This window comes from Dermacentor andersoni, chromosome 4 (assembly GCF_023375885.2).
Source record: "Dermacentor andersoni chromosome 4, qqDerAnde1_hic_scaffold, whole genome shotgun sequence".
NCBI lineage: Eukaryota > Metazoa > Arthropoda > Arachnida > Ixodida > Ixodidae > Dermacentor > Dermacentor andersoni.
In genome coordinates this window covers 36548197-36567017 of record NC_092817.1, presented here as the reverse complement: position 1 = coordinate 36567017, position 18821 = coordinate 36548197, and the positions used below count along the sequence as shown (strand labels likewise).

The following is an 18821-nucleotide window of genomic DNA, read 5'->3' as shown; positions in this document are numbered from 1 at the left end:
TATCCTTATCTGCCCTCCACCTCATAGGGAGTAAAGCCAAAGTAATCCTTCAGATTAAAATTTGGCTTTGTGTTAACGTCATGCTTAAGTCCCCTGCGCAAACCTTGGCTGAAGTCTTCAAAGATTTCTCACCAATTTTCAGTGTTTCACACGTAGAGATATACAATTTAAAAAAAAAGTGGGAAAAAAGCTGCAGATTATTTGCCTAGATAGTAGACATTAGTTATCACCTGTTTGTGACAATTATACATAATCCCTTTGCCACATGCAAAGCAAGCAGCTGAACATCTCCAAAGCCTCATAGTACCTACCCAATACCCGTTTCTGACCCTGAACAAATTTTGGGTAGTACAAGTAAAAGAGGAAGGGGGTATTCAAAGCAAAACAGCCCAACAATAAAGTTGAATAACATCTTAAAAATTCTGTATTAGGAAACCAGTGAACTTGCAACGCTGGAAAAATATACACTGACTGACAAAGCCGAGTATTTTCACACATGGTTTATTTATTTTCATAAAAAGTATGTTCTTCTCATACACATCTCCACCACACTGTAAAAAAAATTCTAAACTGACTTGTTCCTTTCGCTACAGTGGTTTAATGTCAAACAGCAACTTTTATAACAGAAATGATGCCACATTTCTAAAAACACAGCAGATGCTGAAGACAACAACAGTAAAAAAAAAAAAAGCCAACAGACAAATCCAACAGCATGAACACAAGGGCATGTCTCAAGAGAGAATTATATATGGCACAGAGAAAAAGAAAAGTCTTTTGCAAGAGAGCATAAACGCAGCCAACACAACACTTGTTGGTGAGTAGACGGAATTGAATTCAAGCGAGCCTTCAAAACAATGACTTGAGTACAAGTATATAGACTGACATGCTGCATACCCAGACACACGAACAAACACGTACACACACACGGATATGAGAAACAAACAGAATAAATGCCTCTAACTGTGCCACTCTACAATCATAAATACGTATTATCCGCAATACCAATTTGCAGGAAAACACTGCACATTCAGCTTAGAAACAACAGCTGTTGCACTCGAGCAGATCTTTAGTGAGACAAGTGCAACAAAAGTGTAAACTCGACCTTGCATACTTCCATGCTTGCTACTAAAATTGCACACAGGATGAGCCGCTCATGGCTCAAGTTAACTGCTGCTAGCACATACAAATGACTGTCCATAAAAAAGGCAACAGCAAAGTCAACGATAACAACAAAACTGGTTACATCCAGTTGGCAGTTGTGGTTGCATGTGTAAATGCCAAACACTCAGGTGGGAAGAAAAAAAAAAAAAGAGATTAAAAACTAAATTTCAAGACTGCCTATACATAAGTACTAGTAACAACCGAGACTTAATAGAGAGAGCATGCACAAGTTCTTCAACTTAAACAACTAACAAAAATGTGCTAGCTATAAAAACAATATAACCTGATGTCGCATGGAAACAATGTTGGCTTCAGTTTGATGTTGACCTACTGCAGACCACCAGAATTCATGCTTGTAACAGGAAATGATTGTGCATTCCGTTCCACATGATGTTGTGCTCGAATTTCCTTCTTCAATGGTCCTTATCCATGACCTTTTCCAGTTGGCTTGTGATAGAACGAAAAGATGGTCTTGCATCTGGTTTCTGAAATAAAAAAAGAAAGAGTCTATATTTAAATATAAGGTTCAGATTTAAAATGAGAGAAAGACAATCTTATGATGAGAACACATAGGTACAAATGTGCATTACTAGAGAGGACTTGCCAATAAGCTTTGCTGTCATCTTTCCTGTCCAATTTCCTGTTATATCTATGGAAATTTTCTTGACGAGTGAGAAGAATCCTAAACCAGCACAATGTGGAAGTTTTGGAATTGGAAAAGTTCTGGTTGTGGTCATTGCAACTGAAGAGGTGAATAAAACCGCAATAACTCTCATTAAGTAAATAAAATATTATGCAAATCCAATGCACATGTTGGAATCCATGTGAAGCAATTATCAATAACAATAAAGATTGATGTCACAATAGCTTGAAAGTTATACTTATAGGTATTGCAATTAACTACGGCAATAAAATTGGAACTGCACTCGATTATGCATTAAGAAGAAGCTTTAGCTTGGGAGTTCCTATCTGAATACATGGGAATGCAGAAATATTTTTTTCTCGGCAACCACTGCACCAACTTTGATGAGGTTTGTTGCATTTAAGAAGGAATAGTTAAAGGGGCCCTGAAACAATTTTTATAGAAGTGGAAAAAGGCCACTTCAGAAATACTCTGCCGCAAAAAGTGCTTCAATGCGTTTGGCAGAAGTTCAGTTATTGGCAATCAAACAAGGCCTCCGCTGTGCTTCCGTTCTTTATTCAAAGCCTTGCACTGCGAAAGCTACAGCGCAGAGAGCAGGCCCACAACGCTCCACCTTCTAGATGTCACCGTGACACTCAGTTCAAATTTCATTTTGGATGTTAGTGTAGACACCACAACTTCCACCTTTGGTGTTTACGACATGCTAGACAGAAGCCGAATGCAGTTGTCCTCAGCAAGCTGCAGTGCACTTAGCCAGTGGACTCGCGGCGGTCGCGGTATCTACACCACGTAGCCGACCGCAGCTTGATGTCAGCTATCGGCCAATAGCAGCCGTCTAAGGGAATAGTGCGGCTGGAAGAGAGTGAGAACAGGGCCTTCTGCTGAAAAGAGAGCATTTGAGGGAAAGGGGACTTTGCGATCCACTTGTGAGCTCCACACACTGCATATGACAGCAAAACTTGGCTAATATGTTTACAGCAGCATAAGTTACCCGCAGAGTATGTTAATTCACCAAGCTCGAGGGGTCAGCACCCCTTTAAAATCTACTAACTGCAAGAAGCTTATTTCGTATTTAGGTAGTCAACCTTTTAACCAAAATTCCTGAACATTGCAAAATTTCAAAAATCTGGTTTTAAGTTTACAACAGCGTAACTCGGCAACAAAAAACTATATCACAAATTTGTAACTGCACCCAATAATGCATATTAAGTGGACTAAAACTGTTGTATTATATACTAGTACTATCAAATGTACCACTGAATTGAGAGTAGAACTTTACCAAAATACCCACAAACATTGTAACGATTTCACATAAACTGTACAATCATATATATAAAGTTGGTGCACATGAGATGCTCCAAGAGATGCAGTTTGCAAAGCTGTGATACCTGTTTTTAGTGTGGAGCTAGAGATTTGTAAACTTTGTGGTCCTATTTTTTTTAAGCTTACTGATCTTTAGCAATTTCGAAAAAAATTCAGGAGCCTAATCAGAATTCTGCTTCCTAGAGTCACCAGAATTGAACTTTCTCTCTAAAGTGCAACAATTATATTTCACTCAAATCAGTCCAGTGGTTGTCTCATGAAAGCATTTCTGCATTTTACACATATTTGAATTGGAAAATCGGAGTTGACCCCAAGCTAAAGCATCCTCTTAAGCCAGTGTGCAAGCTAGGAACACAGCAGAAAAGTTTGGGAAGCTGATGGGCATGCACCCTGATCGCACCTTTTCCCAGCAGGACCGCATGACCTGGTACACATCAGAAGGACATGCTGGAGGCCTTGCTAGCCGCTGGCCATGCTGCACCTGCTCCACCACTTCTGCATTGGCTGCCCGGCCGTAAGGGATCTTGCCACACGTGAACACTTCCCACATGAGCACACCTGCGGACACGTTTCATTGCAGTGCACACAGCTTCATCACATCATAGTGGAAGACATCCACTTCCAGCTAAACATCAATATAACGAACCCAGATATAGCAAATTACTGGATATAACGCCAAAGTAAATCTAAAAACATGTCTGCCTCCAATCCACTCGGTGGAAGTGGATGTAGAGCAAAGCTGTTGCCAACGTTAGACAAGCACAACTTACATTAGACAAGTACAACCACCCCAACTGACATTAGACGAGATTAGACAGGCACCACCATCACATGCGACGCACATCACGCACGCACACACATGTGCGAAAGTGCAGCATACGTCCTCATTCTTCTAGGCTCTCTGCCAAGCGCAAGTGCCTTATTGAGCTAACTGAATTTTTCAAAGTAAATTGCATCAGAAAATTGGTAAAGTAGGACTTATACACAAGCTGCAGACATAATGGCCTTGGATTGCAATTTTAATATATGAGAAAACATAATTCTGTTATGAGGAAGCGTTTCCAGCTGCCATCTGAAGTCTGTGAGTGGCCGCGGCTGCTAGGCAGCGGTACTGTTTTTGGATGAGCACGAGCCTCCCAAAGATCCTGACCAACCAGAGGCCAAAAGCTTTGCTGTAAAACTTAGTTGGTAATGCCTTAATTCAGTGAGTATTCTTCCGCCATGATGAAATACCAAATGCAAAGTCTGAGACATTATCAGTTGCAGGGAAGAGAATATTTGTTCACTCACAGTTCAAGACATGTATCCTAGTAGTAGCAAAAATGTCAAATACTCAGCAAGAGCAACTTGAAATGACACAGTCTAGACAAACGAGCATGCTTTGGCCAGTGGCTTGGATTTACTGGTCCACAACCAGCAAGCCAATGTGCCGATCCTGTGTGATCACATAGAGCGCATGGTTGCACATTGACGATGCAATGAAATGCAAGCGTGATGCCCTTGTTGGAGGCATCACACTTGCATTTTTTTTCATAGCCCTAACTGCATTTTTTTTTTTGCCAATATATCAGTTTGTATGCTTGTTAACAAATGTAGAATATAATAAAACCATGTTCAGTTCACGCACTACTTTATTATAACGAGGTTGGACTGCATCATAGCTTACTCTCTGCACGAGTCCCTATAGCAACAAAAATCTAAAACTATCGCAAAACGGCAAATCTTCCCCTGTAAACAATACCCACCATATGCCCATACATCGGACTTGCTACTGAAGCGAGTGTAGCCCAATACTTCGGGCGGAGCCCACTTGATGGGAAACTTCGCTCCTCCAGAGCTAGTGTACTCGTCATCGATGACATATCTGCAACACCACAAGAAGACAAAGGAAATACAGCAAATGTTTTAGGCATGTGAAAGAGTACAGGCTGTAGGTACAGGATACAGCAGTTTCACAAACACAACTTTTATCTGCAGGTGTGGCACTCATTGCAGTGACTATATATCTGCCATTATTTAATCTTATTTTTTATTTACAATAGTGTAAAGCCTTACGGCCTGTTAAAGGGTGGAAATCACACAAACACAACCTAGACCGATTACAAGAAATACAATTCAAGGTTACGTTCAAAGGATGTTGAACAGTCAGCATCAGTCAAAACTCCTGAAGGGAGGTTATTCCAATGAGTTATGGTTTGTATAAAGAAAAAGTATTTGAACACAAATATATTCGAGTATCTTTGTTGACTTTTCACACACATAAAAACAGTACCACAGATTCCCACAATAAGGGCGATAGGGAGGGCTTTCTCATGCATAAACTGCATGCTGAGAAACAGCGTTTAGTTATAGAGTTGACCCATTTATAATGATCCCAGATATAACGACCTATGGTTATAACGGCCGGCCACATTTCAGTGCATGTACAATTTTCCGACTCTGCCTATCGAAACTATTTCCACATGTAACGAATGTTCTTTTTAAATTGCTGTAACACTTCGAACTCGGTCAAGGTAAAAAGAAGGCAAACACGAAGTACCAAAGCACGAAAGTCTGAGCAGAGTGGATGCATGGCAGCGTGCACCACACTCCAGTCGAACCGCGAGAATGATACGGCCTTCAAGATGAGCAAGCGCTGACTTCAAAAACCACAGAGAAGGTCACTCGCTTTCAAGGCATGCCTCCAGGAAGGAGGCGTACCTCAAAAACAGCAGGGCGCAGGGTGTGCCCAGGCGCATGTGCCAGAGTGATATAGGACACCACGAAGGCGCCACTCTCGCTCTTGCACAATTATCTGTGCAGCACCACTTGCATTACACATATTTCAACGATTTGGAATGACCATCTATGTCCTTCCACCACAGGAACAACGGCTGCTCAAGCATTCCTGTCGATATTCACGCGACCTGAGTCATGAAAAACACTGCACCACAATGCCACATTTCATTCTTTAGATGGAAGTTTCTAATGGAAATTTGCGGCTAGGCACGGGAATGCACCGGAAACAAAAGTGACACTGAAAATCTCGCTTTCAGACCACAGTGCTGCCGAATTGTAACTGCTAACGCCAGCTTCAGTGCAGTTTGTTCCCGAGGACGTTTAAGGGCAAGTTCATATATAACGAACTACCACCGAATCCACTTATAAAAATATTCAAGTGCCATGAAAATTCCATTGTTATAACCAATAATTGTTATAACTGGGTTGCATGAAAAAATCTAAATAGGAGGATGCCAGAGCCGTTGTGAGAAAACTACAATGGCGGGGAAGCCAGTGCAACTCCCCACCATTTTCCTCTATCCGGCTGGTGATTGTGTTCACTAGTTTAACTGCTTGCGCTCCTATCACGTGTAACAAGCCACGGCTGTCAGCACTAAAGAATGGCACTGCTGTAACAACTGCAAAGAGGGGTCACAGGCGGCAAGCGATATGAGAGCTCCGCCAAGGCATAGCTTTGGTGGCCCAGAAAGGAGCCTTTTAAGAAATGCGAGATGGTTGCTGCGGCAGCCTGTCAGCTTGAGAAACCCAGGAAAAATGCTGAGGCGAGATCGCCACAAGCCTCTCGTCACATGCTTCTCACTGGCTTGCACGAGAAAACCCCATGTCTGTCAGCCTTGCTTGATTTAAGCAAAGCTTGCCGACATCCTTCTCCAATGCATCCAGTGGCTCCACATAGTGCAGCGGAAGGTTCCTTGTGATAACGAAGCCCCAGAGAGACTGAATCTTCTGCTGGACCTCCTGTGAGGACAACATTGAGGCAGCCTGCCCTACGGCGTCGTTGCTGCCATCATCGCCGTTGCTATCCGATGCAAGCACTTTCGCGGCGCTCGCCTCATCGGTTAGAAGCACTTAGCACTTAGTTTCCAAATCTATAGACGTGTGCTTTCTTTTCATTAGCAATATTGTGCATTGCCGACAACATAGGTACAGACAACATAGGTGCGAACTACAGGGGGGGCTCTGGGCTGGTAGGCTGCCTGATCCTCGGTACGCAGTGGTTGCTTGCGCTTGGCTGCACAAGCCTGTTCTTGCGCCCGAGCAGAAGCGTCAGGACACGGAGACGAGCTCGTTCCCAGTTCTGCTCACGGCGTTGCTGATCAAAAGGTGCCTGCTCCTCAGGAGTACGTACGACGCATGGCCTACCCATTTCGGAGCCATAGAGAAACAGCTGTGCGCCTGCTCGGCTGCGATGGAGAGCAACGATGTCACTACTGGCGCAGCCAATCGTGCGCCTCTCTTTAGCTTTTTTTTTTTTTTCGTGCATTCCCATGGGGTTGCGCCGAAGTTTTTGGCATCCAGACGACAAACGAACGGACAGACGAAACGGCTAGCCATATACAGCTTCGCTGTAGAGCATCGTGATCGAGCTAGTGTCATATCTGCTGCGACTCAGCCGAAGTAACATGTCGCGTATGGTGTTAGTTGGAAACAAGCTGCGATAGCTGTTGTCTTAGTGTAGATAAAGTGCACAGATGGTTAATTTCTCTTTTTTTTTTCACAGAACCTATCACCACAAAAGCAAATTGACAACGTTAGTGCAAATGTTTAAAGGCACATTTTGTTTCGTCCCAGTCGCCATGTCTTTCTCTAATAAGCAGAAGGTAAAAATGATCCTTGCCTTGGGAGCTACAAATAACAACAAGAGGAAGGCCGCAACTACGCATCAGTCATGAAGTGTAGCGGCAGACCAAACGCATTGACTATCATCCAAAATGATGAAAATCTGTGACAAAATGGCAGCTTCAAGAAATAGACGCGGAGGACTCCATCTTTGAGTCCTAGCCTCCGCACGGATGTTCTAGCATTTATGGCCTCATACCCTCACACTAGCGTGCGTGACGTGGTCGCCCAGGTACCGATTTCCAAGTCATCAGTTTGGAAGATTCCAAATGACAGCCTTTCACCCATACCACCTTAACCAGCATCACTGCTTGGAAGATAGGGACCTGTAGAATTGTTTAGATTTCTTGAACTGGGCCCTCAAAAAAGCCAATGAGTCATCGGATTTTTTGAGCAACATCATGTGCACACATGAAGGCAATTTTCACAGAAATGCCTAGGTAAATTTGCATAATGCACACTATTGCAGTGACAACAATGCACACTGGGTAAGGCGCCATAGGCACCAGTACAAGTGGTCGTTCAATGTGGAGTGCGGAATTCACGCCGGTGCTATAATTAGTCCCATCTTCTTCGATCACACACAGACTGGACATCGTTAAGTGGACAAAATCCTTGAAGGAATGGTGGATTAGCTTATCAGCGATGTCGTGCTGTCACGTCTTCAACTTCTGTAGTATCAGCAAGATGGAGTCCCAGCACACAGCAGCAGCCGAGCACAAAACTGGCTGGATGCGACTTTTCATGTGCAATAGATTGGAAGGCACAGGCCTGTAAATCACCTGACCTCTCTCCACTCGATTTCTTTAATTACTTTCTTTGGGCTTATGTGAAAGATCATGCTTACATGATCGAGACAGACGTCAGATTAGCTCAAAACAAGGATAATGGATGTCTGCCATAGAATTCGAGCGTCGGTCAACACGAAAGCCACTGAAGATGTGATAAAGCAGATGTGATTGCGTTGTGATTTCGTCGTGAGATGTGATTGCGTCGCTGCAAAAGGAGACCTATTCGAATACATTCTCTAGGCAGCAGCTGGTGCTCAACACAGCTTATGAATTCATAGATAATAAAGGCACACTGAATTCTGATGGTCTTTCTTTTTTGTGCTGACATCCTGATTGCCAATTCAGCTCATTTAGAAGTGGTATATTTACTTTCTTGAACGCTTCGGTTCTGCCTTTTTTCTGCACTTTGGTCACTTGCTGGTCTGTTTATTTCGCTTTTATTTTTTGACACGAACCTGTTTTTGCAGCACGTATACACTTTCATGAAATATGAAATGGTCACTTTAATTTGGCTTTGGTCCAGAGCAAGTTTCTGGCGCAAAATATAGCTGCGGGTGCACTATGTCGATGCGGTGCGAGCAAAGCTGGTGATTTTGAAACATGCTATGCCTATTGCATTGCTTTTTACATTTCGTGCATTGCCAGAGCAGCACTTTGGCCATGTTATCAAGGTGCTTTTGTTATCAATGTGATCAGTCGGCCTTGAGAGACAGATAATAAGTGTGAGGAAGGAATAGATGCAAAGCCGCGAAACCTGCGGTTGGAGCTCCTTCCTTACAAGGTGATGCGCTGTCTCTTCAGGTTTGTGACAGGCGATGCAGTTGCTTTCAATCAGCTTATTTGAGGACGCTGCTTTATGATGTGGGTGGGAGCGCAGTGACGTGGTATTTCATATTTTACGAGGTTTGTTTGCAGGTCAGAAAAAATTGCATGCAATTAGTACGTCACTGAAAACACAGCAGTTAGATGTCATTTGGGGTGCTTACAAATGATTCATTGACACTTTGATAAGTAGGACAGTACTTCTCGAATTAGATAATGAATTGCAATTGTCAAATTAAATTTCAGGAACGAAAGAATTACTGGCGGCTACTCCACTGTACAGGAAACAATAAACACTAGGTTTTCTTCGGATAACGCAACTGCTCTTTTTTTAAGTCTTGCTGTATGATAGTTGAGGCACCCTGTATAATTCAATCAGTAACCGAAATGAGGCCAAGCCAGATTCACTCGAAATCAGGATCCACAGCAGTCATGTGCAGGAGTGCTTAAACCCAGACTCACAGAAAAATACAAAAAAACGAGAGAGGCTGCAGTTTCGCCGGGGAGGTGAAGCAGTATTAGCGACAGTGAAGTACACGACAATTGCACGAAGGAAGATTACATCACCAAGAGATGCCAGATTCTTGGTGGTGGGAGAGGACTCAAGCTGTGAAATTGAACCGTCTCCTACTATGAGGTCTTGTAAATTCCCATATAAGGCTGTGACTTCAGTGAACAATTCTTTGAGGTCAACAAAATTTCTTAAAGTACAAGAAATATATATATATATATATATATATATATATATATATATATATACATACATATGGTTCAGAAAGCTAGTCAAGCCCTAGCCCCGACCCCCAGGAAAAATATTAAAACTTTCCGTCTATGGCCAACATTCAGTGGGCGGATCAGCCATCTTCCGCTTCGGCGGCGAGTCAACAAACGACGATGAGAAACCCCGTGGCTAGGAACGACTTCGACGCAACAAACAAAGATGAACGTGAGTGGCTTAAGCTGTTTGCAGAACAGCGCTGAATGAGGAGCCAGCGAGCAATCTGGGAGTAGGGCACAGCAGAGTTGGCGCGGTCCATTCATGTTTAAGAGGGTGGCACGGCATAGAGCTATGGGCGCAGTCTATTCGTTTTCAGAGAGGTGTAAGGGCGACAGAAGAGAGGCGCAGGGAGAAGGCAGGAAAATGGGTGCGCAGCGGCTGTTGGGGCAGCGGGTCATCGTGCAGCGGCTCGAATTTCACGTTTTCTTTTTTCTTTTCAAGGATTTCGCATTTCACTACCTTTTGGCATGGACACTTCATCATTACAACCGATAATGCGGCATGGGGGCATTGTAGTAAGTGGATTATTTCACCATGGAAAACATACAAAAGTTGATGGTGCAGCAGCTTTTCATTGTTATAACTGATATAGTGTTAAAACCGGTATTGTTGTAAGTGGGTTTGACTGTACTGATATAACGACCACTTTTTGCAAAACTCTATAGTTTGTTATAAATGGATTTGACTGCATACAATAAGCTAATGGTCACAGAAATACTATCATTACACAATGTGCACAATAAACCCAGGAAGCTATGAATGACCAAGCCATAACCACAGGAACAAAGAAACTTCCAGCATGTGTACTGCTGGGAGTATCCAATTTGGCTTACACATGGCATCACTGACTTGAGCATAATAATGCCTGCTGTGCTATGAAGACACGGGTGTGAAAATATGTCGCATACCCCAGAATACACACTTCTTCAACTAAATAGTCACATAATTTCACGCTCAAAACGTGAACTGCTGAATGCACAAGGATTGTTTGGGAAGCACCAAGAAGAGAGAAATAAATCTACAAATGGGACTGAACTGCCAATTCATTTTATAGATGAAGTGTGACGTGGCTCAGGAGCACTGAATCACACCACAAACAGGCAGCCTGCAGCATCCTTAGGCATGGCAGAGCTGGGTACCAATTGGCAGTGACATGCTCAGTACGCAGAATGTATCACCAATCCAGTCCGTCACACTAGTCCACATTCAACAGAAACACTTGTCCTTGGCTTTGAGGTCTTCTAGGTATATTAGCGGGCATAATTTTAGTTCATCACAAGGTAGCTCTTCTTCCAGAGTTTGTTTACAGGGTGGAGAATTGGATGATCAGTAATTACCTTGCCAGCCCGAAATCAGCCACCTTCACCACATAGTTCTCGCCAACAAGGCAGTTCCGTGCAGCCAGGTCCCGATGAATGTAGTTGTGCAGCTCAAGGTAGGCCATGCCGCTAGCCACTTGCAAGCATATGTCAAGCAGCAGCACAGGGCCTTTCTCGCTCAAGGCACGCTCGTGACGGCGCAGGAACTGTAACAAGGAGCCTGCAATTGCAGTCAAAACAAGGAGTAAGTGAGTGAAAAATACAAGAGCCAACAACGAAACATAGCACTTGATCACAGAATGTTAAAAAACCTTATAGTTGAATGAAGAGTGCTATTGCAACATTGATTATCACACATCTGAGCTGGTGCTTTATTGCCAAGCCTGCTAAAAAAGTTATCAATGTGATGTAGGAAGGATGCTTTTTGAAAGTGTTCCAAGGCTTGATCTATCGAAAATCAAAATGACTTGGCTGAGATCAATTGCTAAGCAAGGACACAGTGGAACATGTGCTCACACATGTGCAACACTTAGCTGGGAGAAGACAAGAAATAAGCCTTCACTTTACATCCATGCTGGCCAGCCCCTACACAAGAGTATGAGATAATACAGAATATGTTAATATTTCTATTTTTTATATACCAACTGAAGTTTTTTCTCCTAGAACATCCCGTACATACTTGTGTAAGGGCCGCACTTTTTTTCACGATTTTGATGAGGTGTGGACCTTAGGCAGGACCGAACCAAATGGTTCAGTCGCTACAAGATGGCCGCTACTAGGTGGCTCTAGATACTATATGTCCCTACTAGATGGCTCTCATTTCTAGTAGTGGCATGTGGAAGTACGCAGCACGTGAAAATTCGCTGATGTGTACGTGCCGCATTGGGGCACCCAACGCGACTGCTTCTTCACTGGAAACTTCACCAAGTTTGGGGCTGCCAAGTTGGGGTTGCGGCTCTCAAACGGGTGTGGCCCATAGACAAGTCTATATGGTATTTCCTTCTTGTAGTTCACACAATATGACAAATATGCTTGATGTAATAAAACAGAAGCAACTTTGATGTGCCATAAATATTAGTAACTAAATTTTTACTACAGTCGCCCAAACACTCCAGCTTCGTATATTGAGCATTAAGTGGTTGAATCAGTCACTTTAGCTGTCAAATGCCTACCACTCAAACCACAAATTACTGAGGTTATCTAACAGTTGCCACTGCTAGCCACCAGTAGTTTGCCATTTAAGGCCCACATATGACCAGGCTACAAATATTTTGTCAAGGATGACATGAAAAGTGTAAATTTAATTTTTTTTTTTTTATGATTATAAAAGGCCCCCAGTTTGATGCACCAGGGAGAACATACCAACTATTTCTTAAGTGGGGAGGCAGGCCCCCTTTTCTCTCATATATGTGGGAAGAAAAACCATGGGACACAATTTTCGTTAATCATGACCATATAAAGCCAACAGACAATGAAACCAAAGGAAAGCATCAGAGAAATCAGCTGTGGTTGAAATTGCAATTTAGAACATAACAAATAAAAGGGAAATGAAAGTGGACGACAAGATAACTTGCCACCACACTCACAACCTCCGCATTATGTGTTCGTTGCACTACCAAATGTGCTACAGCGATGGCTATCAATCCATCTATAAATTTAGGTATTGATTTCTACTATGGTATTATGGAACAATTTACTCCTATGCTTGCGAACGTCCACCAATTGACTGTGTTTAGTAATACTGCAGAACCCTAAGTGTTTACACCCATTCAAATCAGTTTTTTAAAGAATGGAAACAACATGAATTTCGTGAGTGCTATGTGCCGAGAATCAAAACAATGCAAAGACTACCACAGTGAAGGCAACCATTGCTTCATCATGCACGGAGCCTATGCGTCGTGCAGCATGTCACGGCCACTTGCATGTAGTTTTTTAATAATAAAGTGTGTACTAGAAGAACATTCTTGAAGCAAATTTCCCACCTTTGAAGTCGCTAAAATGTCGCCAATTGTTCATTCTAGCTGCTAAAAATTGCCGTTGCTAAGTAGAAAACTGCTGCTAAACAGAAAAGAAAGTAGCCAAATCTAACAACAAAATTGCTAAGATGGCAACACTGATTATTACAGACGTGTAAATTATCAAAACCAATGCTGATTTTGTGTTTTCAGAGGTGGTTATGTTAGACATGGCCTCAGCTGTTATGTTGGATTTACCTGTGTGGAGCCAACAGTGCCACTTTCAAAAGTGTGGGAGAGGGGGGGGAAACAAATGGCCCATTTTGCCACCCCACTTCTGACAGTGGGGAGATGGAGGGCAAGTGACCCCCCCCCCCCCAACCCTCAGAGGATATGTCTATGATCCGGGCCTGTATTTACAAGAAACCCTGAGCACCTATTTAAAAGCTACATGTGCACAATACTTTGTAAAAAGGGGCACTTCCTAGAACACATTACAGTGAACATTAAAGACTTGCAAAATTTTCTCAAGCATACTGAGGATTGAAAGGTGGTAAAGTTGCAAAGCAATGCCCAGGCTGTGATGGATGCCATAGCGAGTGGCTCTAGATTTATTTTGGACACGTAGGGTTCTTTAATATCCACAAATATAGAAGAACCGTTTGTATTCCATCCCCATCAGCACATAGCTACTGTAGATGGAATCAAGTTCATAACCATGCTTTGCAGAAGAAAACCATTGCCACTAAAATGTGAGTAAGTAATATGTTTCAAACAAGAAGCTCTACACAATGCTTAAGCTCTTCATTTCTTAGGATAAAAACATTTTAATTGCATAATTAGATCAAACATAATCAAAGACAAGGTTTGAGCAAACAGACGTACCATGTTTCATATACTCCGCTACAATAAATATAGGACGGTGCTTGCTGCAGACACCATACAGCTGAACCAAATTGGGGTGTTGTAGCTTCCTGAAATTATAAAAACAGTGGTGCGATGAAAACAGACAACTGGAACACCAAGCAAGCAGTGAGTGATGCAAGTTTACTGCAGCCAAGTCTAAAGTTCAGTCACAAAAGTTGTCTGATTACTAAACATTACAGACTTATAGTAAAGATTTTTTTTCTAGATGGTTGTGGTGCCACTATACACAGATAAAAGCATAGGCTATAGATTTATTTTCATGAAAGTTACGTATTCACAAAAAGTTACCATGATCACCAGTTAAGAGACCTTTTAGCTTTTAACTTCACAAGCGCACTGAAAGGGCTTAGCTGGACAAGACCAACTAATAAGCAGTGCCCTGCACGCAACCTATGCACACCTAATAAGCAAAGCTTCCTCATCTCGCATGTTTTCATAAACTGACCCGCTCATTGATTGTCACTGTACTTTGAGTTTTCAATGAATTCTATCTCGTCCTGTCATCTGCTAACCTCCTGGTTAACTCAGATTTACCCTGGAAAGGCGTTGATCAATGGTCTGGTACCCAGACCAGGACAAGTTTTTTTTTTTTTTTCAACTGCAAAGCTTTTTTTCCAAAAAACCTACACAGGTTTCCTTTGTAGCTTCACCCTACTCTTAGGCAGATAACAATTTCTCCCTGAAATTATTACAACACATGTCACTGCAGTTACATTGATTTCAATGAAATCATTCCTGTCTGCGTACCACATGCACAACTTAAAGCTGTCTTCAAACCCTTCATACGAAACATCCTAAAGTCACAGCTTTAACAGTGGGGGGTCCAATTACAGAAATTTAAATCTGTGTCTTCGTGCCAGGATCACACGCTTTCAATTTACCAGGACAGAGGCCAACTCCTAGCTGCTAATTTTGACCTAAGCACATGCCACTAGGTACTTACGTCATAAGCTTTGCTTCTTCGATAAAGTCATCCTCAGACATGGTACCTTCCTTCATCATTTTCACAGCCACGTCCCGACATCCCCTCCACTTTCCTCGGCGCACCACCTGTTTGCACATACACATGAGTATATAGATACTTAACATGGTAATTTGGCCAACCGTAAGTTTTTTTTTTTTTTAACTATGCCATACACAATTAAGAAACGCGTGTCTGCCTGGCTAAGTTGTGCAACAAAGTGAAGATTTCAAGTTGTCCCAGAACTCAAAATATAACATGAATCATTTCACTACGAGAGCACACCGAAGAATAAACCATTGTACTAGCAGGCATGTCTCAAAGCAGTACATGCTACGTTAGAGCAATCTTTTCTTTATTTTTTTTCCAAAATTAGTGCGTCTACTCAGTACTTAGTGAATTAATATCATAACATAAAATGTGCATGGGCGTAGGAAAGCTAGAGAAAAAAAAGAAGAGTCTAGCAGTAGATGTTTTTTACACAGCAGTAAAACAGCCTAGCTGACATAGTTTTTAGGCTTTCAGAGATAACTATGTATATAGTACATTCCCATCCTCGAAAGCATGCATTAAAAAATAAATGAAGGGGCTTCTTACACCAAACTGCCCACTTCCAAGTTCTTCCAGAAGAGTCAGCTCGGACGGATCGATTTCCCATTTGTCTGCAGACAACAATAAACACGAGTTTTCCACCGCTAGTTCCACACACAACTCCAACAAAATTTCTTGAACTTGACTCCCACAACACTGGTGTTACAAACCACACGCTAAATCAATTCACAGTGTGATTCTCATTCTTCATATGAAGACCACGACATCATCAAGGGTCCCATATATTGGACAAACAAAAAAATGTAAGCAATTGTCAATGTAAGCAAGCGAATAAAAGCATAAGCATAAGAATAAAAGGTTCTGATTGTGCAATTTTTGTTAATGCACTTCTGGTAGGTTGCGGCAGTTGCATTTTTTAAAAGCAATCTCTCCTGTACACATGCTGGAAAAGTAGTGCACTGTTTGACAAGTAATTACTGGCACCCACTTTTGAACTATCTTCCCAGTTCAAGACCCTCCCAATGCGATGGCAATGCACTTCTCGTGTCCCTATCAGACAGAATGTGCGAGCAGTGCTTAAGCACTGCAATTCACAGTGCAGAGAATAGTGCCAGCTGCAAAAGACGTCACTTGTGAAACGAGTCCTGCAAATAGACAAAAGAATATCTGTTCCTCTGAGCTCATCATCAACCATCAGCCTATTTTTCTATGTCCACTGCAGGACGAAGTGATCCCAACTACCCCTGTCTTGCGCTAGCCGATTTTAACTTGCATCTGCAAATTGCCTAATTTCATCACCCCACCTAAATTTCTGCCATCCTCGTGTGCGTTTCCGTTCCCTTGGCACCCATTCTGTAACTCTAACAGTCCACCAGTTATCTATCCTACACATTACATGGCCTACCCAGCTCCATTTTTTCCTCTTAATGTCAATTAGAATACCGGATATCACCGCTTCCTCTCCGATTCACACTGCTCTCTTTCCGTCTCTTAACATCATGCCTAACATTCTTCGTTCCATTGCTCTTTGTGTGGTCCTTAACTTGTTCTCGAGCTTCCTTGTCAAGCTCCAAGTTTCTGCCCCATATGTTGGCACCGGTAGAATGCATTGATTGTACACCTGTCCTGTCTTTTCAGTGAAAGTGGTAAGCTTCCAGTCAGGACCTGGCAATGTTTGCCGTATGCACTTCAACCTATTTTTGTTCTTCTGTAAATTTTATTCTCATGATCAGGGTCCCCGGTGAGTAATTTGCCTAAATAAGCATACTCCTTCATAGACCCTTGAGGCTGACTGGTTATCTTTAACTTTTGTTTCTTTGCCAGGCTATTGAGCATTATCTTTGTCTTTTGTATATTAATCTTCCACCTCACTCTTACACTCTCTCTGTTAAGGTCCTCAATGATTTGTTGTAATTTGTACCCAGTGTTGTCGAACAGGACAATGTCATCTGCAAACCGAAGGTTGCCGAGATATTCGCCGTTGACCCTCACCCCTAAGCCTTCCAAGTTTAATAGCTTGGATACTTCTTCCAAGCACACAGTGAATAGCATTGTAGAGATTGCGTCTCCTTGCCTGACCCCTCTCTTGATAGGTATCTTTCTACTTTCCTTGTGGAGAAGCAAGATATTCACATATGCTTCCTGTACTCCTTGATTACATAATGCCGCTACGACTGCTGGTATCTCTACTAAATCAAACGCCGTTTCATAATCTATAAAATCAATATAGAGAGGTTGATTGTACTCTGCAGATTTCTCAATTACCTGATTAATGACATGAATGTGATCCATTGTAGAGCATCCCTTCTTGAAGCCAGCCTGTTCTCTTGGTTGACTGAAGTGTTGCCCTTTATCTATTGGAAACTATCTTGGTGAATATTTTATACAATACTGAAAGTAAGCTAATGGGCCTATAATTTTTCAATTCTTTAACATCTCCCTTTTTGTGGAGTAGTATAATGTTGGCATTCTTCCAGTTTTCTGAAACCCTTAAAGTCGAGAGACATTTCATATAAAGGGCCACACGCTTTTCAAGCACGATATCTCCTCCATCTTTGATTAAATCGAATGTTATTCCATCTTCTCCTGCCGCTTTTCCCTGTTTCGTGTCTTGCAAGGCCCTTCCGACATCATCGCTATTTATAGAAGGAGCCTCTGTACCCTGTTCATTGCTAGTTCGAATGGAGGTAGCGTGGCTGCTCTGGGTGCTGCACAGGTCAGTATAGAATTCTTCTGGTTCTTTTACTATATCACCAAAATTGATCTTGACATTATCCTGCTCACCTACCACTGCATACGTCTTTCCCTGTTCTATTCTAAGTTTTCTTCTCACTAATTACATGCTGCGGCCATATTTTACTACTTTCTCAATTTTTCCGACGTTATGATTTCGAATATTGCTTACTTCTTGTTTTTCAGCTTTGATAGCTCAGCAAACTCTATCTGATCTCTTGAGTTTGACACTTTCATGCATTGTTATTTCTTTAGTAGGTCCTTCGTTACTTGGAAGAGCTCACCCACCGGTCACCTTGGTGCTTTACCTCACACATCAGCTGTTCCTACTGAATTCAGCCTAGTTACAGTTTGATTCATTACCTCTATGTTATCTTGACCTCTCTGTTCTAAAGCTGCATATTTGTTTGCAAGCAGCTGTCTGAATTTGTCTGCTTTTACCCTTACTATGTCTTGGTTGGTCTGTTTATTTCTTTATTTATTTTGCTCTTTCTCTCTTAAAATTGAGAGCAATCTAGACCCCAATAACCTGTGATCACTGCCCTTTACTTTACGTAATGCTTTTATATCCTGCACTATGATGGGATCTGCAGAGCATATGAAATTTATTTCTTGACGTTTCTCCATTAGTGCTTCTCCAGGTCCCCTTCCTGTTACTGCACTTCCTGAAGAATGTATTCATCACTCCTTTGAGCTGCAGGGTGCCAAATACTTTTCAATGACATTAGCAAGGACGC

General features: G+C 42.2%; 1 protein-coding gene across 2 annotated transcripts in view; it reads right to left on the bottom strand.

Annotated features, from left to right (window-relative positions):
* Positions 1 to 485: 485 nt before the first annotated feature.
* Positions 486 to 18821, bottom strand: part of Btk (tyrosine-protein kinase Btk29A) — a 27825-nt gene continuing 9489 nt past the window's right edge. For both annotated transcript variants that reach the window (XM_050183996.3, XM_055073607.1), the window contains 7 exons: positions 15898 to 15962; positions 15283 to 15389; positions 14298 to 14386; positions 11476 to 11677; positions 4873 to 4991; positions 3528 to 3685; positions 486 to 1646 (listed from right to left, as the gene is read on the bottom strand). In XM_050183996.3, the coding sequence (XP_050039953.1) occupies positions 1575 to 1646; positions 3528 to 3685; positions 4873 to 4991; positions 11476 to 11677; positions 14298 to 14386; positions 15283 to 15389; positions 15898 to 15962 (812 nt within the window). In that variant the 3' untranslated portion in view covers positions 486 to 1574. The remainder of the gene's footprint in view (positions 1647 to 3527; positions 3686 to 4872; positions 4992 to 11475; positions 11678 to 14297; positions 14387 to 15282; positions 15390 to 15897; positions 15963 to 18821) is intronic.